At 36.8% G+C, this 24,907-nt stretch overlaps 1 protein-coding gene across 3 annotated transcripts in view; it reads left to right on the forward strand.

Annotated features, from left to right (window-relative positions):
* Positions 1-24,907, forward strand: part of sugct (succinyl-CoA:glutarate-CoA transferase) — a 155,070-nt gene that overhangs the window by 33,340 nt on the left and 96,823 nt on the right. For all 3 annotated transcript variants that reach the window (XR_013796388.1, XM_079602433.1, XM_079602432.1), the window contains exons 8-9: positions 350-493; positions 12,642-12,737. Coding sequence is in view for 2 of the 3 variants with exons in the window: in XM_079602433.1 (XP_079458559.1) it covers positions 350-493; positions 12,642-12,737 (240 nt within the window). In the remaining variant the exon portion in view is untranslated. The remainder of the gene's footprint in view (positions 1-349; positions 494-12,641; positions 12,738-24,907) is intronic.

The raw sequence follows: 24,907 nt of genomic DNA on the forward strand, positions 1-24,907 counted from the left end.
GTTTAGAGTCAAAAGCGTCATCGCAAACGTACATTCGCATCGCTTAATCGCACTCAGTGTTTAAGGTCCTTAATTCCCACCCCTTGCTGGCGTGTTCTTTCCCTGGAAGAAAACTCAAGACTACAAGACTTCAGGGAGTTCAGAAACACTGACCCTGATATAGAGAAGAACTCCCGCTGGAGGGACTTTGTGTTTTGTAATTTTGCAGAGCTTTTTAACGCTCAAACAGCAACATTACACACTAAAGAAAGTTGAAAATTTAAAAAAATTTAAAAAATAGGTCCTCTTTATATATTACACACTGTTTTAGGCCCTATATCTCCTGTTTATTTACGGCTTCTTCTTTAAGGATGGGGATCCAGTCAGACCAGGAGTCGCTATGACAGATCTGGCCACTGGTTTATACACTCAGGGAGCCGTCATGGCGGCTTTGCTTCAGAGACAGAAAACAGGACGAGGCCTTCATATAGACTGCAATCTTCTGTCTTCACAGGTAATACAGCACTGATTTATTATACAAGGAAAATAGAAGGAATTATTTGATATCACAATTAATAATGCCATTATGAAAAATAACTTGTATGCTTACAAATATTTTTACTTATTTTCAAAAGCTATATATGATTATGAAATGGTTTCTGCAGTCAAATATTATTGTATAATGACACTCAACTGTATAATTGGTTCTAGTTCCATGCAACATTGCCCTGCGGTCGCTTTATTCTCGCATAATAAAATAAACTCATCAATATTTCGCCTCCATTAATGACATTATTTTGTAAGTACACTATAAATCAAAAGTTTGGGGTCAGTCCGATTTTTTTTTTTTGGAAAGAATTAAAACTTGTATTCAGTAAAGATGCATTCAATTGATCAAAAGTGACAGTAAATACTTTTACATTCTTACAAAATATTACCATATTAAATAAATGCTGTTCTTTTGAGCATACTTTTCATCAAATAATCCTGAAAAAAAATGCAGTTTCCACAAAAATATTAAGCAGCACAACTGGTTTCAACAATGATAATAATCATAAATGTTTCTTGAGCAGCAAATCATCATATAATACTGATTTCTGAAGGATCATGTGACGCTGAAGACTGGAGTAATGATGCTGAAAATACAGCTTTGATCACATGAATATATTATCACATTGAAAACAGTTATTTTAAATTGTAATAATATTTCACAATATTACTGTATTTTTGATCAAATATGTGTAGCCTTGGTGAGCACAAAATATATATTTTTAAAAACTACAGACCCCAATCTTTTGACCGGTAACTAACAAGGTATAATGATATAATGTATAGTAATGTCAGTCAGGATTGGATTTTTTTTTTTTTTTTTTTTTTTTACATTTGCTCAAAAGCTTAATGAGCTTCCATAAATTCAATAAAACATAATAAAATATTTTCCTGAATGAAAAAATGTATATAGAAAATGCTTGGCACATAGAGCAAGAAAAGACTGAAAGCCTCTTTAACATGATCATTTCCTGACACCTGAGAGTAGAAATGAATTGCTGATATAGAACATCAATTCACTTTCATGCTCTTAAACTGACAGTTCAATAACACTCACTACATTTGATGTATTTAATACTTCATACAATATCTACACGATGAAATATTCAGCTTTTAGAAGTGTCCCTTATTCAGATTTCAGGACTGTTGTTATTGTCTCTTGCCCAACGCATGAAATTAACTTTTTAAATTGAACCAGACCACTCTTTTTTTTTCTTTCTTCTTTGGCCTGAAAGAATGCAGTTCCCTGGAAGTGAGTTTAACCTGACCCATTCAGCACTCTAGAGAAAACATGGACGTTTTACTTTACAGTATAAATAAATCAGCTCTCCATAACTGCATAAGCGTATAAACCAATCGTGTTCCCTACTGGACTTCAGCATGCGCTGTTTAATTTGCCGTGATGGCTTGATAGTTTTGACTGTGGTTTTTGTCATACTTTAGTCTCAAAGATTTTTTTAATGTTTGTACTGTAAGCCTTACGATTTTTCACATTAATTATTGTTTTAGTGTAAAATATACAACTTTCACGGCTTTTAAGTAAAGTTCAAGTGAAGTTTCCAATTCATGTGGTCACTTTAAACTTTGACTTCAAAATAATGTTTATGGATGAATGTTTTTTGTCTTTATATAAGGGGTGACTCAGCTCAATTTGTCCCTGTCGTAAGCAATGCTGGTTTGGTAGGCACGCTAAAAGCTAATTCATAAGTATGAATGTATTGTAAGTAGCAGTAGGCTTTCCTGTCATGCCACTGTGTACTTCATGAACAAATCCGGTTTTGAGACCGTTGAATACCCGTCCTTGCGTGAGTAAATAGCACACCGATTGTGAATAATTAGCGCCTGCCATTTTCCCTTTCCTCTTTGAATGAGCGACTTCAAAAAGCCGTTCATGCCGCTTGCACCACGGCTCGTCTGCCCGTCCTGCTAGGAAATGCCAGATTACAAGGGATCTAAATAGCAGCGCTCACAGAAGACGTCAGCGCTGTAAGCAGCCGGTTGAGACGCCAAGAGTTTAGCATCATGGGAATCAATGGAGTGTGAGACGCTAAGTTTACATGTTCATGAGTGTGTGTGTGTGTGGCTGTCTGCTGACGTTGATGTTCAACAGACTTCACCGCTCGCTACGGCCAGGATAAATCTGAGGGAAGACATTAGTTCACTTGGTGAATGTTTTATATTCCCTTCTCGCTTCATAATTACCAGGCTGTACATGTGTTTACTGAAAACTTAAAGGCTGGGACGGAGACGTACAGTATAGCAATTATCTTTCAAATGACTTTTGCATCTGCAGTATCACTTAACAAGATTTTGTTGAGTTTTTCTCCATAGTAACTTCCTGAAACCTCAAATACCCTCCTCAGCTGCGTCTGGTTTCTGAGCAGAAAGTCTAGAATGTCTTGATGGATAAATATTTGTACGCAACAAACATGTTTTTCGTTGTATGCAGAATGACAAAAGTGTTTCCACCAATCAGCTTCTCATTGTGTTTGACACAAAATAAAATAAGGGAGGATAACGTGTCATATAATAACTGTATACTGAAGCAAACATGCATTAGAAGTGTCCACAACTCAAAAGCCCTGTTTATTTGAACTGGACCGCTTCGAGATTTGCAGTATGACACACTGTAACTCCACATTTGAAACCATGTCGAGTCACTGAGAATGTGGAGGGATTGCGGAGCTATTATTGTGCCCATGTTATTTATAAATTGGACTCTTACAGGGGTGCTTCACATCTGTAGTTCGGTTCATTTGGTCCGGACCAAGGGCGAAACATGATACTTTGTAGCATTTTTCAGGCGTTTTGGTTCCTTTTCACACCACACTGATCGCTCTGGTCCCAATCAGTTGATGAAACGAACCAAAATGCAGTCACATGACAACATCCACATCACTCGTTGGCCAGATGTGTCTTGAACGTATTTACATTACTGCACTTCGATTGGTCAGAATTAACGTGCGGGAAAATTCCTACAGAACTCTTGGAAGTAAACAAAGAGGAGGACAATCCGGCAGACAACACGCCGCTTTTTACTATGGAGAGACGACTGCGTGGGCTGACCGTATCCCTGGTCATAGTTTATTATATAGTTTGTCTACACCACTTTAGGCAAACGATAACATTTGAGAATTAACCGAGGATGCGGCTTGAAAATTAGTTTTTAATGCACTGCACGCGGCAAAGGCGCATCACAAGTCACTTCAGGAGCACTGTAAAAAAAATCTGTTAAATTTACGGTAAAATACCGGCAGCTGTGGTTGCCAGAAGTTTACCGTATAAAATACGGTAGCAACATTTTAGGCTTTACAGACTTAACTTAAAATTTACAGTAATAAAACATATTTCATTATCTGATACAATGTTAATTTACCGACCTATTGAAGTATTAATATCTGTTTTGTACCGTTGTAATACACGGACAACCAACAATCACAGTAGTGATGAGTCACATGATCAATCAAAGCTCATCGCAATCAGCTCTTCCATAGTTATAGAGTCAATACTAATATATAGAAGCTACATAGTGTCATTCACACAAACAGTAAACACCATGGTAACACACATGAAATTTAAAAAATGCAATAAACATTAATTTGACAACATTAAATCTAATATAAAACTCTAATGTACATTACTGATTAGAAAAAAACTTTGAAAAAACGGCTATTTCAAAAAAATACATCAAATGTGAAGTGTCACACAGGGAATTGTGGGAATGCCAATTTACGTTTTTTGACTAAATTATACGAGTTGTTATTTTTCACTTTCAAAAACTGTAAATTGAACAGTATTTTACAGTAAAATTACATTAAATGAACCATTAGATCTATCACAGTTTCCTTACCGTATATAGTAAGGAAACTGTCTGTTAACCAATTAACAGTTTTTCACTGTAGCATTTTTACAGTTTTTCACCGTTAAAATCACGATAATTTTTTACAGTGAGAAGGCGTGCATTAATGTTGCTAAACAGTGACATAATGCACAGCGCCGCTGACTACGGCAGCTGGTTTAGTCCAAAAATGTGCAGTTCTTTGGCAGTTGGGTTTGTTCGAGGTCGGATCACGTTCTCATCACAAACGAACCGCTCCAGAGTTCGTTTGAAAGCGTGCCGGTCCGCTTTTGGTGCGCACATGACTGCGATTGCTGCATTCACACCTGCGCAAACGAACCGCACCAAGGGGGACAACGAACTCTAGTGCGATTCAACCCAACTAAATGAGGCAGGTGTGAACGCACCCTAACAGTTGAGAATTGTTGAGAAAAAACCCCTTAATATTACTGGAGACAAATTAGCATAAGAGAGCAATCCCATAAAAGCTCCGATGGGAGTCAGTGCGTGATCTACTGACGATGTGCAAATGAAAGAAGCACAAACACAACTCGATTATTTCCATAATGATCAACGCAATGAGCTCAGCCGCAAAAAAATAACCCCGTCCACGGCTTTTCATCGCACATTTTTGACTGTGTCTTTAGTAAATCCCAATAATGTTTTTAATGCCAAAAGGGTGTTTGCTGTTTGGCCTCTAATCTTTTAATATCCTCAAAAATCATTGTAATTAAACATTGCAACATGTTTTGTTTGTTGCAGGGAGGATATCCGTTGGGATTCTTCTTAAATGTGCTCACTCGGGTGATGCAGGACCTGCCGGAAGTATGCCGGAAATGTGCCGTCTTTGGCTCGTGATGAGCCGTAATTACCTGTGACTAATCACTCTCGAAATCCAGGAAATTCGTTAGCAACTATCCTGAGCCGTGGTGTTGAAAGCAGCTGACGGGGAAAAATAAGACCCACAAAAAGAGATCATGCAACAATACTGGTATATTATAATATAATACTTGCAATTTACACTATCATTCAAAAGTTTGGAGACAGTAAGATTTCTTAATGAAAGAAACCTTTTATGCTCACCAAGGCTGCATTTCTTTTGAATCAAAAATACAGTAAAAACTTGTACTATTGTGAAAAATGATTGCAATTTAAAATAACTGTTTTCAATATGAATATAAAGTACAATGTAATTTATTCCTGATATCAGAGCTGAATTTTCAGCATCATTACTCCAGTCTTCAGTGTCACATGATCCTTCAGAAATCTTTCTAATATGATGATTTGCTGTTTAAGAAACATTTATTATTATAATTATCCTGAAACCGTGATACTATTTTTCAGGATTATTTGATAAATAGAAAATTCAAAAGAACAGCATTTATATTTTGTAACACATTTCTTTTACTGTCACTTTTGATTCAATTAATGGGTCGTTGCTGCATTATTGATTCTTTTTTAAAAATAATAAATTCTTACTTACCCCAAACTTTTGAACATTAGTGTATGTGGGGGAAGAAAATGTCAGAATTCCAGTTGTTTTTGAATGGTGGTCAATTGAAAAAGATGCTTTTTTGAACCAAAATTTAGTTAATGTGTCTACCAACATTGGCTGGTTAACTTGGTCTCCTTGTTTGACACTAGCATGGTGTTCAGCTAACAATATGATATGCATAACATTACAGAATTGGGTAAAGAAATTAATTTCAATTAGATTTAACTTTTTATCTTTACACATCGGTATTGCATTATTTGTAATTGTCATTTTTTTTTTACTGAGCTTATCACAAAGAATACATGCAATGCAGTTTTAGATCCTGGCCAAAAGAAGGTATTTTCAAAGGCCTTAAAGTACTGACTACGTAGGCATCTGTGTTTTGGCACAGAGCCTTGGACTCTGTATAAACCTAGCAAAAGAATAGAGGGTTCAGAATCAGGCATCTGAGTTAAATCTGTTGTCCTGCTCTGGCCTTGTGAAGAGCTGTATTTTAAGTCGGCCATCTTGTCCCGTTAGATTTCCAGGAAGATCATTCAGAAGATCCACAACACGTCGAACTCTTGTTTTTGACATGATACCGCAAAACCTTTGTGCAGGGCTAACAAGTTAGAGCCCTCGTCCCCTGAATGATACCAGCTTGAACGAAGGATGTGGTTTCCAGAAATGGTTCCAATAATCCGATTGTTTGTGATTGTCTGTTGTGGTTCAAGTGCATTCTCTCTTGGAACTTTTTTTTTTTTTTTTTTTCGTACCCCTAATACGTTTTTAATTGCTTCCAATTTCAGGAGGAAGAAGTCCATGCTCTGCTCGATGACTGTGCAGGATTTTGTGTAGGATTTCTTCATGTACATCAGATTCAGAGTGGCTGGTAGGAGTTTACAGGATGCATACATCTTATCTTTGGGCTGAAGGGATGATGGGTCACGGTTGTGACGGTAGACCCTAAGCTGGCAGAAATGAGTGTGTTCCGCCTTTTTCCGTACATTCCTCACTGATCCTCTTGTGGTCGCAGTAATCTAACCCTTCAGCAAATTGATAGGTTCTCTGAAATAGCAAAAGCACGGAGGGCATTAGATAACCACACCACAGTTTCCTTTAATCCAGATGCAAACATTGGTATTTATGGGCAGCATTTTGTGTCCTGGGAAAACCTGAGGTTGTTCATTATTCTTGAACTCAATTATATACCGTATTTTCCGGACTATAAGTCGCTCCGTCCGGAGTATAAGTCGCATCAGTCAAAGAATGTGTCATGAAGAGGAAAAAAAACATATATACGTCGCACTGGACTATAAGTCGCATTAATTTAGAAATTTATTTCACAAAATCTAAGAACAGACATTTAATCTGGAAGGCAAGTTATTCAACTACACAATAGCACACAGAACAACAGGCTGAATAGTTGTCCGGTGTGTTAGCGTAACACATTAACAGTTATTCAGCGACACAATAGCATAAAGAACATGAACCTGGGAGGCTGAATAGGCTAAATTAACATTAGCCAGCGAGTCCAACAAGTTACCGGTAAGCAAGTTCATCAAGCTCCCGATCTCATCACACAACACTGGATACATTGAGTTCTTCCTCGGTGTCGCTTCTGAACAACTCCGCTAACTAGAGCGCCCTCTCGCGGCTGTAGACGGTAATGTTTTCTCTTGGTTCATCTCAGTCAGTATGAATTCATTTTGATATATAAGTCGCACCTGACTATAAGTCGCAGGACCAGCCAAACTATGAAAAAAAAGTGCGACTTATAGTCCGGAAAATGTCTCTATGGCTGTGTTTGATACCATGAAGCACTTTTTGACTGTTGACATACAGAACGACTGGATTGACAATATCGATTTCTGGATTTTGATGAACCGATATGCATTCTTAAATCTCAAGAATCAATCTTTTATGCTACGTTCACACCAAACGCGAATTGAGCACCTGGAGCGAGTGATTTCCACGTTAAGTCAATGTAAAGACGTGGTTGCGCGCGTCCTGGAGGTCCTGCGGCGCGATGTACGCGATTTCGCCTCATCCGCACATCCAGACATTTGGTGCTTTTTGTGCATTCACGTGTTTGAAGCGAAAAATGTAAATATCTGAACTTTGGCGTCTGTTCGCGCTGCGTTAACCAATCAGGAGCCTGCTTGCTGCTGTCACGTGGTGAAGTGACGTGATAAACGGGTGCAGGCCCGCCTGGAGTCACTCATTCAACAACTCAGAATGACAATACAGAATGTAAAGAACAACATATTATACAGTTATTTGTTTTATTGGGAAAATACCATATACATGAAAAGAAGTGGGCTCAAGGTAAACCAAATTTTCCACATTTTATGAATGACTTTACATTTATATGTACATCTTTTGGAACAAACTAAAAACAAGCAATGAAAACATGTAATGCACTGGATTTTATGTAAAACAAAATATTATTTTTTTCCTGGCAGCTAATGTTATTGTGATATTGTGAATATGTAATACCTCTTGTTCTTGTGGCATTGAATAAAAAACAATATATATATATATATTTTTTTTTAAAGTCACTCATTCAACATGAGTTTATGATCATATACTCAACCTCAACCTGTATGAATTTCTTTCTTCTGCTGAACACAGATATTTTGAAGAATGTCGGTAACCAGATAGTTAACAGGTCCCATTGACTTCCATAGTATTTTTTTTTCCTACTATGGGGACCAGTTAACTGTTTGGTTACCGACATTCTTCAAAATATCTTCCTTTGTGTTCAGCAGAAGAAAGAAAATCATACAGGTTTGAAACAACTTGAGGGTGAGTATATGTTGACAGAATTTTCATTTTAAAGTGAACTATCCCTTTAAAAAAAACAAAAAAATCAACAATGCTTTTTTTGTTTTTTGCCGCCCTTAAGTTTGATTTCTACGACTGTCAATCGTAAAATAAACAGCTGTTTGTTGAAAAGTCAAATTGCAAACATAAAGAGAGAAATGTGAAACGGAGAAACTCATAAAAGCATTTTTATTAACAATAAATTACAAATGAGAATGTTTTATAGGAACATATTTTACAGTTTTTATTTTATTTATTACTACGTACTTTTTTTATCTAATGAAACAGTGCCTTGGGTGGAGTAAGGTAACCGAAGTATCCACGATTATGCTGGGTATGTTTTTGTTTTTTTGTTTTGAGTAAAACAGCTTGAAAAGTTTTCACATTTTCTTAGATGTTGTGCCAAGAACAAGTTCCGAGCCCAGGAGAGAAGACTGAGATGCGCTTTAGTTCATTCTATTGTGTTTTAATTGGAAAATATCTGGCTAGAAGAACATGTGTGTAGCAGATTTGGAGAACAGTGATATTCAGCGACCTCTTGCTACCCTGTAAACGTTTATCGCAGGTTAAATTAAAGATCTGTGGTGAATACTTCACACGAGGTGCTATGAGTGTAACAACATGCTACTTGGCTTTTTTGCCTTTGATATTATACAACTCATTCATGTTCTTGGCTCTATCTTTCTGTTGCGTAGAAGTGTTGATACTCTTGAGTTTGTAGAGCAGCAGGAGAAACAACACGAGTTCAGTCCCTGTAACGCAAGTCAGTTCACTCAGTGTCCTTGTTTCCAGCGGACCCAGGCTGCTGTTTCCAGGGCATACAAGTATAGCTCTCATTTACTTGAATGAGGAAAAAACAAACCAAAATTGTCAAAAAATTAAATTGAAGAGCACTAATAACTTGACAGCTCAATTTATAGCCTATAAAATACATTTATGCACATACAAATCAGAGGTGACACATTCATTAATAAAGCCATTGGGAATGTTTACTAAAACTAACACTTACAATTGTTTTCACAAGAGAAAAAAAGCTAAAATAAATAGAAAATGTTAGATCAAAACTAAAAAAATAACTTGAAGTAAAATACTAAAATATTTGAATATTGTGCAAAAGTTCATTTATTTCAGTAACTTAAAAGGTGAAACTAATATAGACTCATTACATGCAAAGTGAGATATTTCAATACTTTATACTTTATTTGTTATAAACTGTAAGCCATAATCATCAAAATTATAACAAATAAAGGCTTGAAATATCTCACTTTGCATGTAATGAGTCTATATAATATATTAGTTTCACCTTTCACCTAAATAAAAGTTAAATTTAAGTATTACAAAAAAGTAATAACTAATAAAAATCACAAACCATGTAGATTACTAAAACTTTAAAAATAGAAAATAAGAACATAAAAATAAAAGCTAATTATTAAAAATATAAATACATGAATGTTAATATATTAATAAATACTATAATAGTATACATAATGTGTTATATTAATAAATACTTTAATAGTATATAAATACTGTGTTAAATAATAAATAACACGGTGTACCCACCTTGTGAAGTGCTGTCAAAACACGAGAATTCATGTATTTTGAAAACATATGTGAGTAAAACAATGAGCAAAAAATACAGTATTAATTTATCTTCTAGTAGATACTTGGGGTTGACACGAAACAATGCGAGCATGTTTGGTTGTTTATGTTGAAAAATCTTTTCTTTTATTATTATTTTTTTGAAGCCACAACAAAATAAAAGGTTGTGGTGCACAAAGCGGAAGGAAGGTGTGTGTGTGTGTGTGTGTGTGTGTGTGTGCGCGTGTGTGTGTGCGCGTGTGTGTGTGTGTGTGTGTGCGCGTGTGTGTGTATATATAGAGAGACATGTATATGAGAGTGATGGGGGATTATTTAGAGGCCATCATTTATAAGAGCCAATGGAGGGAATTTGGCTAGGACACCGAGGTTACACCCCTACTCTTTACAAGCAAGAACATTTTATTTATATAGCACTTTCCCAAACAAATCAATGCAGTTTAAAGTGATTTACAGGAAAAAAAAAGTTAAAACAAAAAGAAACAATAGATAGTAGACCCAGTAAAATACAGGAATACAAATCAAGTTTATAAGGATTAACTAAGGCATAAAATAACAAAAAATGAAGAAAAATATGAAATATATAAAAAGCATTATAAGATATTACAGGCAGAAATATTACTAAAGAAATATGTTTTTAATTTAGACTTTTCATATTTTCAGCACGTAACTTAGAGCATAGCGGCTAAAAGCAGCATCACCGAATCTTTTCGTTCAACTTTGTGGTACTATTAAAAGAGAAGAGTCCGAGGATCTGAGAGACCTCGTATACTGGTGTTAGAAGAAGTGCCATTGGGCTTTATAATGACCACAGAGAGTCAGGACCTCAGTTGAGGACCTCCTCGTCTGAAGGACGGTGCTTGTTACCATAGATATACATAATAAAGGCTAAAGGCTAGATGTCTCGTCCGCGCTGCTGGCCAATGGAGGCCGACGTCCGCACCTGGCGGCCATCTTGTCACAGTCAGCTCGCTCACTCGTAACATTGTGTTTTAATGGTGCATGTACTTTTTAAATAACCAAAACTTGCTCAATTTTCTACCTATTTTAAATCGGGTTGGTTTGTTATAAATGTCAGAGATGTAGTTATGACACTGCATACTTATGAATAATTATAATATTATATATTTCAACATGTTCAAGCATCCAGAATTAAAGCCACGTTAATAACGTTTGTAAATCCTTTAAGATTTCAGTGAGTTAAGAGTGTCTGTGTTCGTGCAGATCACTCACCTTACATCAGGAACCACAGAGCCCGCCAGAAAGCTTGCCTGTGACAAGATGGCCGCCGGGTGATGACGTTAGAGACTCCGCCGTAAGACATCTAGCCTTTATTATGTATATCTATGCTTGTTACAGTGTAGCGTCCCCTATATCACTATACTGGGGCGTCAGGACCCACACAGACCACAGGCTGGCCTCAATAACGCCTGCTTTTCCCAGGTCGACCAGTGTCTATGTGCACCATACAATTCAATATATTCTTAATAATGACAATGATTTCTCATGAAAACACCTGATTTTTAAACACACGTTTTTGATTATCTTACGAGATGCACTTAATCCAAGTGGATTGTACGCATTACACATTTTTCAGTTTGTTTCTGGTTCAGTCCAGGACCTAATAAATGAGCTTACTTCTAGATTTTTACAGTATATCTGTTTTTATTAACATATCAAAACTGTCCCAAGCTAAACATTCACAGCATTGTATTACCTGATTTAAGATATGCCACCGATGTGATTTAGTGTTGGCCTAATAAATGATTTTTATATGCTCGCATATGGACAAAAATGAGATCGCTTCCTGCAGTTTAAACACTGAAAGCAATGTTTTGGTAAACAAACGCCTCAGTGTAAGACGTCATGGAAATAAACTCGCTGGAAGTGATGAATGTGTTGAGCTGTAGGTGTACAGCAGGACAGTCCGGCCGCACAACAATCGCGTCCAGACTGTTAAATCATCACCGACATGCTTTGATCTGACACAATACTCCACCTCCCTTAACATTCTCAGTGCGCCGTTACACATCGCAAAATATTGTCTCAGCTGCATTGCTTCTGATCCGATGTCACCTGGGCATCGTAAAAAAGCCAACACCTTTTTTTTGAACGGCTTTATTCAAATGTCGCAACCTAGATGATTGCTGAATCTGATTTTTTAAAAATGTTTGTTTGGTTTTAGTCCATCTCTTAATGTTTTTGTTGGTTAGTTTTCCAAAATAACAAACAGTGGATTCCAGGAACGTTTTACGGCACGGCTACATGAACTGCTGTGTCACACAAACAGAGCAGAAAACAGCAGGGTATAATGAGCTTACTGACAGTCCTCAAGATTTAAAACTTTATTTGCTTTTGTCTCCTTCAATATGTCTACAGGTTGCGTGTTTAACTCACATCGCTGCCAACTACCTGAACGCTGGACTAGAGGCCAGACGATGGGGAACGGCCCACGGGAGCATTGTCCCTTATCAGGTACCGAAAGCTATATTTCCAATTATACCATATCATAAGCTTAAAGTTTGAATGGTTTTGAGGATTATTTCCTGACTATGATATCTCAATGGCAAATGTTGATTAAAAATGTAATTTTACATTTAATTTAAAGAGCTCCTTTTTTTTTACTTTTCAGCTTTTTTTATTGTTTAATGTTGCTGTTTGAACATGAGAAAAGGTTTACAAAGTTACAAAACACAAAGTCACTCCAAAGGGAGTTGTTAAAGGGACACTAAGTAGGAATTACTCCCATCTAGTGGTGAATTTGTATTTTGCATTCAAACTAATTTTGCTCTCCAGCGCCTCGCTTTTTCAAATGCGCATTGCATCTACGGTAGGCGATATGTACCAAAAAGCTTTGACAGGATGTCTTCTAATAGGTGTGTTATTTCAAACAAACTGCAACATGACAACAAACAAACAAATGTTACAGTATAAATTACTGACTGGGTAAGGGGATGTTTTGAAACATTGTTATTCATAAAAATAAATCATGAGAACATGAACTTCATCCCTGCATTTTGCAGGAATTGTAAAATCTTTTTTCTTATTAACTGAAGTAGCATAACGCAATTTCCCCTTGGGGATTAATACAGTTTTTCTATTCTATTCTATTCTATTCTATTCTATTCTATTCTATTCTATTCTATTCTATTCTATTCTTTTCTTTTCTATTCTATCTTTCCCCACACATATGAACTGTGATCATGCAATAACGTTAACTTTTTGGCGACGATGGCTTGGCATATGTATGGTCCATAATAACAATGCAATCCAGACTTTTAAACTTGCCGTGCAGTTTCAAGCGCCTCTCACTGCTCTGCACCTGCGCTTCTGCTGGTTTCGGCTGGCTCTGAACGAAAATGCGTTGTGGAAACGCGTTGGCTTAGTACTTTTTGTCCCTCTCTGCTATTATAGTTTTGCAAGATGGCGGAACTACATGGAAGCCTCCGTGGACCTACCCGTCCCATGTATATAAAGATAATCAATTCTTCATTTATAAGGATAAGTCAGATAATTGGCCGAGGTATTTGTACACCATTGAGGACATATTTATGAATAAAAATATTGATTTTAGATAATAAAATACCTAAAAAGATACTTGGTGTCCCTTTAATATTATCATTGCGCACAGTCTCCAGAAACGCCTCCATTGTAGTCTTGAGTTTTCTTCCGGGAACGAACATGTTACAGGGGCGATTCTCGGATTTTCATTTTAGGGGGGCTCAGCCACCAATGAGGGTATGATAATTTTTTTTTTAAAAGTAACACTTTAGTTTAGGGTCGAATGCTCACTATTAACTAGTTTCATTAACATATGGCAGGGTTTTATCATCACTGAGGTCCCGAATGTGAGGTAGGCTAGTTAGGGGGGTTGGGGGCTCCCCCGAGAAAATTTTGATTTCTCTGATCTACATATGTGCATTTGTGTAGCCTACACTCAATCACACATTTTTAGGGGGGCTAGCCAGAAGTTTAGGCCCTACAAATGGCCTAGTGACGCCTATGCGCCACAATATTCTTATTTATATGATTCCTGACCAAGGCATACGCAAAATGAAGGGACGAGGCCTGGTTGAGTTAGTTAGTAGTGTGTTGAAACTCACAGTTATGGTAAGGGGCGGGACATTTCCCAAACACTCTTGGAGCCCTTGACCAATCACAACACACTGGTGCAGCCGACCAATCAGAGCACAGTGTGCTTTTCAGAAGGAGGGGCTTCATAGAGACAGGGACTAAACAGAGCGTTACTGACAGACTGGGAGAGAGGAGCCGCAACAATGGCCCTATTCGGACTGGACTAGTTTCCCAGGGGGACATTAAAGAAATGTCCTTTCGAAGTCTGTGTTTTTCTCACACAGCCTCAGTAAAAATTTCTGGGCAAATTACCTACTGCTTTTCGGCAGACTCAACGGCCCTCTGAGGAAACGAATACCGTCAAATAACTGTGATTGCCGATATTGTATTATACTAACTAGGGATGTCCCGATCCGATCCACGTCATCGGTATCGTGCCGATACTGGCCCAGAACGCTAGATCGGAGATCGGAGGGGAGAAAAAAATATGATCCGATACCTATCAAACACAAACCATGGGAAAATCTAGCTTAAACCATCGCCTAAATGCTTGAATATTAGCATTTCCCTTCCTGCGTCATCCAGTTCGCGGCGCAGCCTGTCACGTGATAACAGTAGTAGCCAATTATTGTCGCATGAGTATGTGTAGTAGTGTGCGCTAGTGGGCGTGTGTGCCTCACGAAGCGCAAGGACCCAACCAATCAATTGTCAGTGTGGGCGGGCTTTTATCTCTTCTCCCGAACCAAATTAACCAGAAGCGTTTGTCAATGTTATGTTATTTATTTGGAATGTTATACATATTTATTTATGTCTTTCAGTACTGAAGTACCTGTATTTTGTTTTGTTTTGTTTTTTTTGTAATGTTTTAATAAAGTGTGGCAGTCTTTCATAATCAACTGTTGTTGTGGACTATATACTGGAGAAGTATTTGTTCTCCATTTGAGTGAGATGTTTTTAGGTGGCTAATTGAGCAAAGTGCTTCCATATATTTTATTATTATTAGTATTAGTTCAAGAATAAAATAAAAATATTGGATTGATATCGGTATCCGCAAATAGCCAAAGCGGCGGCATCGGTATCGGTATCGGAAGTGAAAAAGTGGTATTGGGACATCTCTAATACTAACGCTCCTCATGTGTTTCTTGAGCTACCGTTTACACACCAATCTTCTGAATGCGTTCATTTAATTTCAACAGGGAAGAAAAAATTTAATTATAAAATTAATAAATAGAGGTAAATCGCAGTAATGGCGAAAGAATATTATAATTTTAATATCAGTTTTAATACAGGTATGTGTCGGGGTAGATGCATTAAGTCTCTGCTCTCTTATGTGGGTTTATTATAAACAGCCACTTCTATAAACTTATTTGAAGTTTATTTAAAAAGGGTTTTAATGATAAATAAAAGTTATATCAATAATTAAAAACACATACTTCATACGTGGTGCATGCAAGCACAGGAGATGACCTTCTGTAACGCCCACAGAAAACACACACTCCCACCTATAAAACAAGTCGGGTGATGTGAATTGTAACTCAAACTACGTTTGGAAAACTAGTCCCGTCTGAATGGGGCTAATGTGTGTTTTTTTTAACATTCAAGCATGAAAACCTATTCTAGTAGAGCCCGAAAACAAAATCAAGAGGCATAAAACTGCCTCTTTTGTAAGTAAAAAAAGACAATTTTGATCACTTATTCTCAGACCCTTATTGCATATTTACCATCATCATTTGTTTGCTCTGATGAGTCAATCAATACATGGTAATGAAGCCCCAGTACAGCGTTTCTGTGTGTGTGTCTGTTCGTCCAGTTATATTTGTTACCACTCCTCTGCTGTGAGTAATGATGTTTTAGAAAGGACTGACCAGTGCATACAAACATTAGTTTGACCGGTGCATACGTTTGACCAGTGCATACAAACATACAATCCTTTGTTTGTTTTTGACAATTATTCATGGGGAGGATTTTTTTTTGTTTGTTGATGATTTGATTGAATTTTTGTCGGATGTCGACATCTCTGGTATTGATTGTTCGTTCTGCCAGACGCCACGTCTTTATCCGCTCTCGGAGGAAAACAGACTCGCTTTATTTTACTATGTTCATTTTACTGTTTGTTTACCCAAGTGATTAATACAAATGAACTGCATTTGCTTATGTGTAATTATTTTCTGGAGCTGCTTGTACTCATGTGGTGATTGTTGTTGTTAGTATTAGGCTCGTTTGAGATGCCAAGCGGCTCAGCTTTAAAGCACACCAGGGTAGGAGAGGAGGGAAAAAACAGCTGTGAACGTCTCGTAGTAGGCCAGCAATCTATGGAAGCAAGGAAAATATTATATTCATGCTTTCAGTGTCATGCTTTCAAAAATTATTTTGAAATATTGCTTCTGGTACATGAACAAGTAACCCGATTTATCAGTTTTTTTCTCCTTCTATTTTTAGTTTAATAAAAACATGATCACATTTTCTATATCAGATTATGCTGTCAGAGTGTTCACACATTAATCTCATACACATACAAAAAAAATAGATATATATTTATATATTTAATACTATTAGGGTGAATGGACATGAGCTGTCAGTAGGTCGTTTCCAGTCATGCTGAGAGTGACTTTGACTGTGAATCTGAAAGCTCATAATGTTATGATTGACACAGTCTAATGATAAATCATTAGTATATTATGATTTGGTTGATTGGTTGCGAATTCTTACAGTCATTTCTATGTTGTTATATGATCTGCCCCCTGAGGGTTAAGTTTAGGGATGGGAAGTTTTACCTACGAATCATTTGTTTTCATATGAATCAAATTGTACATTTATGTGTATTTTTTTTACAAAATGTATTGTACAATACTTACAAATGGTCATAAACAGGGTTGATTGGCATTTCTATCCGATATGCACCTGTTGGTGATCAGTGTTTCAGTTCTGCTTATCTTATTACTGTAGTATGTATTACTGTATTTTAGTACTAAATTATTTTTTTATATTAATTTTTCTCCGCAGGGATTACATTACAAACTTGATTTGAAGCTGTTTGAAACATTGTTTTGTTTATAATTTTGCTTGACAAAGATAGACTTGTTTGAGGAAATTAAGTACTCGTGCCATAAAGCATTACACCTTTTATAATTGATGTAACTATTGAATAATCATTAATTATAAAACCAAAATATTTTAAATATATTGCAAAACAATCAGACATGTACACATTTATATACACTGCCATTCAAAATGTGTTTTTTTTACTAATACATTTATTTAGCAAATAATCATAAATGTTTCTTGAGCAAATCATCATATCATGATGATTTCTGAAGGATCAAAAATCAAATTCTGAAGGATGATAAAAATCATAATATATATATAAAAATAGAAAACGGTTATTTTAAATTGCAATAATAATTCATCTTACCGACCCCAAACCTTTGAATGATAGTTTTGAAGTAGTTTTAAAATGTAGGAAAGTTACTTTTAGCTGTTTACTTTTATTTGTTTGCTGGCGTGATGGTAATTTCCGTGGCTCTGATTGGTGGATCTTCTTGTCAAGATTATGCCTAGTGTAGTTCTTCAAAGGGAGTTTGGCTATATTATGTATATACCGGTATATATATTTGTTTCTTTTTAATCACACGGACATGTGGCATCTATACAGCACAGTCACGGCAATAAAACTACCACAACATCACCAAATCAAACGTGACCCTACAGGCATAAAGTCTTGTGGTCATAATATTAAAGAACAAAAATCAGTTGGTCACAACAGTTTACTTGTTGGTTAAGACCAAAGACGGTTCTTTAATGATTCTGATGTTGTCATTCACAACAATTCAGTTATTTTCGCTTAAGTTTAACGAGCTACAGCCTTTCATGTTCTGACAGCTGTCCCGGGATAAACATCAGACCCCGTTTTCACGCCACTCGCGCCCAGCAGACGCTCATATCGCATCATATAGCACGTATGAAACAGGAAGACTGAAGACAGCTTCTGAATTAGTTGTCGGCTCTGGTCGGCAGATGTTCACAGTGTGACGTACAATGTCCTCCGTTTGATTTTTCTCATTTTTATTGACGAGGGGCGACCAGTGGAACGTCTTGAGCGGCTAGGGTGTATTTTGGTCCGCAGCGGGACACTAAGAACAGTCTTTTCTCAGAAAGTCCTTAAGGCACTATTGGCCAACCACATGGAGCTCCGCTCATTGAAGAAACATTTATCTTCCAGCCATCCTTCTACCAGTCGACCTCGCTGTTTAACGGGTGACGTCTTATTTCTTAATTTTTCTAGCTGCCGCGCGGTCTGAAAGTTAAAAGGTTGGTTACGCTTCGGCTCTCTCACGTCTATCTTGAGCGCGGGTTGTAGAACAGCACGAGAAAAGAAGCTAAAGGTGTGTGTGGTGAAAAGCAAGATTTACGATGAACCAGGGCCTATCTTGTTTTAATTACCTTGTCGGTTTCAAAAGAACTCCTAATCGCTCCCATATTTGTGTTGAAGCGCTGAATGTTGGGCCTGTTCGCTGCTCACAGGACTATAAAGTTGTAGAGTTGAGTTGTGTAACGCGGCCTCTGTACGTTTTCAAGTGCAGATGGATTTATTATACAGGGTGAATGTCAAGGAATGACTGCACTGATGTTTGTGAACGATTATGTGATGAGGACAACGTAAAGATCACATTGTCAAGATTTATACATTATTCCAAGTGTGGTTAGAGTCATTTTTTTATTACAATATATAACATTGACGAATATAGACAAAAGAAAATGTCAAGAGATTTGTGAAAGTGCCTTAAGAAGGTCCTTTATCTCATACTTCGCAGATGACTTTACTGTCATTCATTCATTCAAAACAAGCATTTAAGCTCTTAAGTTTGCAAATGAGCAATATAAAAAATATATATTTCTCTTTTTTGTCACTGGTGTTATAGTCATGGATTGACAACCGCATTTACTTACAGGGGTGAGTCTCGAAATGTCCCGTTCAACTTACAGTAGCATCTCGAATGCTGTCTGAATACTGAACGTTCAATGAGAGTGTATAGCCTCGCATTGGGGAAATTAAGTAATGGGGGAAAAATAAATAACGTCAAGATGTTTATAAATACTTAATCCGCTTTTATGGGATTCATTTTGAGACGAATGACTCAAACATATCTCCATGTGTTTGCTTACAGGCCCATGCTAAAGAGCTCCCATCTACTGATTGTTTTTTGCCCATTCAAATTGTAAATCTGATCGCAATCTCTCCCCAACAAGCCACACGATTTGAGGTATCATGCATGTCCATGAAACGAGTAATGTGCTAACATTTTATACTTAGTGTTAGGGTTCAGATACAGTTCCTCACCCCACACATCACACCAGTAACACCGAGGCTCCCCAAAAGATCTGAAGTCACACCACTGCCTCTCTATGGCATCGGTTTCATTCAGGATATTGAGTTTCTCCCCTGCAAACATGGTACCTCAGTGTCTAGGCTTCATGCCAAATCTCATTAGTACCTCACGAGCACTATCACGCTTATGAAGTGCACATTTGTTTCTGTCTCATCTGGTGACTTAAGTCCTCACTGACCTGTGTGCGCTGGACTCTTTACCTCACGTGACTTATCAACTCACTCTGAGGGTAAACGAAAGTATGTTGTGAGGTCAAAGCGAGTCCCATCTGGAGATACCGTGAGGTTAATGTGCACAGGTGGAATAAAACCTGTGCATGCTTTATTTATATTCTGCAATCTAGTGTCACTGGATTAAGACGTACAGTTGTATCATTATACGGTTTTACTTTATTTTAGAAGGCTGACGTGATCTTTCGCACCATTTCTGAGGCAAAGCATCATACGCTCATGAAAACAATCATTAGTAAAGTAATAAAGGATATCTCTAATGTTTCTACTACTACAAAAGAAAGAAGAAAATGCTGAATTACCGAGTTACAATGCTGTAAACATCTTATTTCAAATGTCTCTTTAATATGAATATGGCTTGTGGATAAACTGTGGATAAACCGAGGAGGAATTTCAGCATTTGTTCATATCATTATCAGTTCTTGTTGAGATGGATTATCTGGTTTATTTTATATTTATTTGCAAACAAAATATTTGTTTACAAAAAAAATGTTTTCTAGGGCTTATATATATATATATAATAAAAAATACAGGAAAAAAACAGTAATACTGTGAAATATTATTACAATTTTAAATAATGGTTTTCTATTTGAATATACTTAAAAATATTATTTATTTATGTGATGCAGTTATATATCAGTATATATATCATATATTTTCTATTAAAATAGAAAACCATTATTTAAAATTGTAATAATATCTCACAGTATTACTGTTTTTTCCTGTATTTTTTTTTATCAAACATATGCAGGCTTGATGAGCATAAGAGACTTCTTTCAAAGGCATTAAAAATAGTAATGTTTCCAAACTTTTGACCGGTTCAATATATATCACTTAATTTTCTGCGTTAATATTTTATGAAGAGGGTCCCTTGTAGAGGATCATCATATTTCCTTGATCCTTGGCAAGAAAAAGTTTAAAAACTCTTGGTATAAACAATATAAATCAGGCCTCATTTTGAGGTTTTCTGTTACTTAACTTGTAATACTATAACTTTATTCTCATCATTTTGCTTTTTGACTTTTTTACTACTTTACCACTTTAATGTCGTTAACTTGTGACTTTTGTAAATCTCAATCTTCAATTTTTTTTTTTTTTTTTTTTGCCATGGTTTTGTGTCCTAAAGACAGTGGGTTTGGGGTCATCACTCATGGGAGCTGACAGCATTACTTGTGCTTCACGTCCACCCACAGTTTCCTCCCTGCATCCCTGTCTGGGCTAAAGAGCAAGCAGTGGTTTGGTTTATAGTTTCAGCGTGTCCACAGAATACAGAAGAAGCGATGCTGGTTAACCGGGGCTCAGTACCCTTGTTCTGTTCACTGTGGGAATGCATGAGTCGGGCTCATCGGGATGATGTCTAACTGAGGTGTCACGGTGGGCTCACAGAGAGTTTGTGAAGTCCAAGACCTTTCAATAACTCTCCCAAGGGATTATTGGCACACTAAAGGCCCGGGTATTCTTCATTTAATCAGTCTCACACACAGTTGAGCTTTTCGAAGTTACTCTTTTGGCCGTGAGCGTGGAAAGACACTTTCGATGCATGCACACTATCTAGTGGACTTTTATTTTTAAAGGGATAGTTCACCCAAAAATGGAAATTCTGTCTTTAATTACTCACCGTCATGTCGATCCAAACCCGTCAGACTTTCGTTCATCCTCGGAACACAAATTAAGATCTTTTTGATGAAATCTGAGCGATTTCTGTCCCTCCATTGACAGGTACGCAACTATCACTTTGATGCTTTTAAAAGTTCTTAAAGAGATTGTAAAACTAATCCATATGAATTGAGCAGTTCCAAAATTTTGTGAAGAGAATCGATCGTTCTGTATCATGAAAATATTTAATTTAGGCTTTCATTCACCCTCCTTATGATGAAAATGACGTCGCGCGGACTGTCGCGGAACGCAGACGGCCAAAGTATTCTGTGTGCTTAACATAAAACAAAGGTTTAGCTTGTTTAACACTTAAATATTCCCCTATACACATTAAGGCGAGACACTACAGGTGAATAGCGTACAATTTTAAAATAATAGATATCACCATGAAACTTCCTCAGGTGATTACTTACACAAGTTCATAAAAAAAATGTATTACAAGTTTTTGAAATGTGTATGTTTAATTATGCAAATTATGCATTATCTCATTAAATATGCGCAATTGTGTATATATTTTCAGTAGATAGATCTGAACGTATGATAAAGCCAGGTGCAAAATTCTTTTTTCATTTTGATTACACACAAGATTAAAAAGGTGTTCAGAGGGATTTCAGGATATATGCTTTCATTACCTAGGAAATCTAAATATACTGTCCATAGCCTTAAAAAAAACGATTTTCGACATATTTTTTTGATTAAAATGTCACATAAATCAGGCCAGGAATGATTTATTAACAAATCCCTCTGAACATATCTTCAGAATACTGCTAAGTGTATAACTGGAAAGTTTGGTGTACATCGGCTGAGATGTTTCTACTGGAGAATGACAAAAAACTCATTTTGAGAAAAAGGCATTTAAAGATTTGTAATGTAAAAAATCATACTTTTTTAGTGGAAACAACTATTTACTGACACAATATCTTATCAAATCATTAGCAACAACAATACAAACCACCTAAATCAAATCAAATCTTATAAACACAGCATTTATGGCCTTCAACTGAACAGAAAAACAGTCAAAAACACACATCTAAATGTCAGAGCGCGTCACGTGATGCATCTGAACGAATCCCGTAGTCAGAAATTGACATCAGCCAATGAGATTTCGCTTTTAGAGTTAAATGCCCATTGTACTTTCACGATTGGTTGCTGATTAAAAGGAAATGACCATATTTGGATCTGACAGCATTGTACAGGAGAGAGAGAGCTTTCCAGAGGTGTGTGAGATTAAAGGTAGCAGACAGCGATCGCGGAGCAGCGCGTTAAGAACGCCAACTTTTGTTGAATTTCGGAGAAATCTACAGACGCAAATAGACAAAGTGTAGTAAAATAAAGACCTAAATGTGTATTTTGTACTTTTTTTCACCACAAGTCTGAAAGAAGACATGTTATTGAAGACAAATAGCCCAATATCTCAAAATTGACCAGTGAAAAAAACAATGTTTTTGCCTGCCGTGTCTCGCCTTAAATCAGTGTTTCCCAACCCTGTTCCTGGAGGCACACCAGCTGTACACATTATCTGACCCATCCATTACATCTCTTTACTATTGAGCTGATGAATTGAATCAGGTGTGTTTGATTAGGAAGAGTTTAAATATGTGTATTGTTGGTGTACTTCCGAGAACAGAATTAGGAAACTCCATTAAGTTTGAAAACCTCTGCTCTAAACAATTTGTAACGCTTTAGCAACCACCGCAAGCATCATTCACATTTACTTAAGAAAGTGTTAAAACGTAGTTGTGCTTTACTAGTCAGTTCAGCAAATGGACATTTTGACATGAGACAGATTATTTTGACTTTGTATTGTCCTCAAGTGTTTGCTGGGAATCATCAATGAAATGTGTGTCATTTCATTACTCCTCAACTGCAGATCAGAGATTGATTCAAAGCACACTGTATCTCCGCCACAGTGGGGCTGTGTTGCATTAGTCTAGCCGAGGGACTCTCGCTGGACAGACGCTTGCCAGAAAACTAGCGGTTTGCTTTCAGACTTCACTGAGCTGTTAAAGAAAGCAGAAACCAAACTCTCCGTACTGCCTCATGTATACTACACCACGAAACCTACAGATATCATAAGCCCAACCACTAATCCAACACGAGGCCTTCCCATGCTGGATGTATAGCGATATGTCATCCATCTGATTCTTTAAATATGAGGCTTTATGTTGCAGTTTCTGCTGACAAGAGTAGACCAGACTTGGGTTATGTGCTAGTTTAGCTTCTGTACCACATATACATTATTCCTGGGTAACTCCGTACAGCCTGGCATATGAAATAATAGCCAGAAAAATATGTTTATTTACCTTTCAAACAAAAAAATCTACATAAAGTTTGCATATGTGTTTGAGTATCATATTCTGTAAGTTCCGGCTGATCGACCCAACTTCCGGTTTCCGGCCAGAAGGACGCGTGTGTTATCGTCTTTTAAGCGTCTCAAAGTATTTTGGGTTAAACAAGACACATTCACATATGCAATCATCTCGTTTTAATCTGACTCCATGAATTAAAAAGGTTCAATGTGACAAAATAAGGTTATCTTAAAATAGTTACAAAATAGGTTCATGTGATAATAACTTAAACCATTAATTGTACCCAGCATAAATGTAAAATGTAGAGAGAGAGAGAGAGAGAGAGAAATGAAGGGAGAGAGAGAGAGAGCCAAAGGCAGAGGGCCTTTTACTCAAGAGCAGGCCAGCATCCGAAAAGAGCCAGAAGAACAGTTACAATCCTCTTTTGTCATTTTCCCCGACCATGTGACTAACACCCAGGTGTGAGATATTCAAACTGACCAATCAGACAATCACAACTTCCCCCATTGTCCAAACCCCTGGCCTACAGGCCCAGATCACTATCAGCACCGCTGTGCCTTTAGAGAAGTGGGAGTGAAAAGCAAATGTCTTTGTTCCTTTCAAATATCTTGGATTATTTCCAATCTTACAGATACATCAGGTTTTTATGGCTCATATAATATGATAATAGTGTGAATATGGAGCTCATACTCAAGGAGAAAAAGACAACTCAATATTACAGTATTATTTTAAGGCCCATGCAATTTGCTGCAGTTGCTATTTATATGGCCAAAAAGTAATATGATTTTTTTTTTTTTTAAATGGTGGATAATCAAGTAAACCGAAGTTGCTGCAGTTCCAGTAAGAGTTCATCTTGCAATGTTACTAACTACATGAGGTGGACAGTAACGAAGTACATTTACTTGAGTACTGTACTTAAGTACACTTTTTGAGTATCTGTACTTTACTTGAGTATAATTTTTTATGGAAGCTTTTACTTAAACTTCACT

Source organism: Phoxinus phoxinus (genome assembly GCF_949152265.1).
Source record: "Phoxinus phoxinus genome assembly, chromosome: 24".
Taxonomy (NCBI): Eukaryota; Metazoa; Chordata; class Actinopteri; order Cypriniformes; family Leuciscidae; genus Phoxinus; species Phoxinus phoxinus.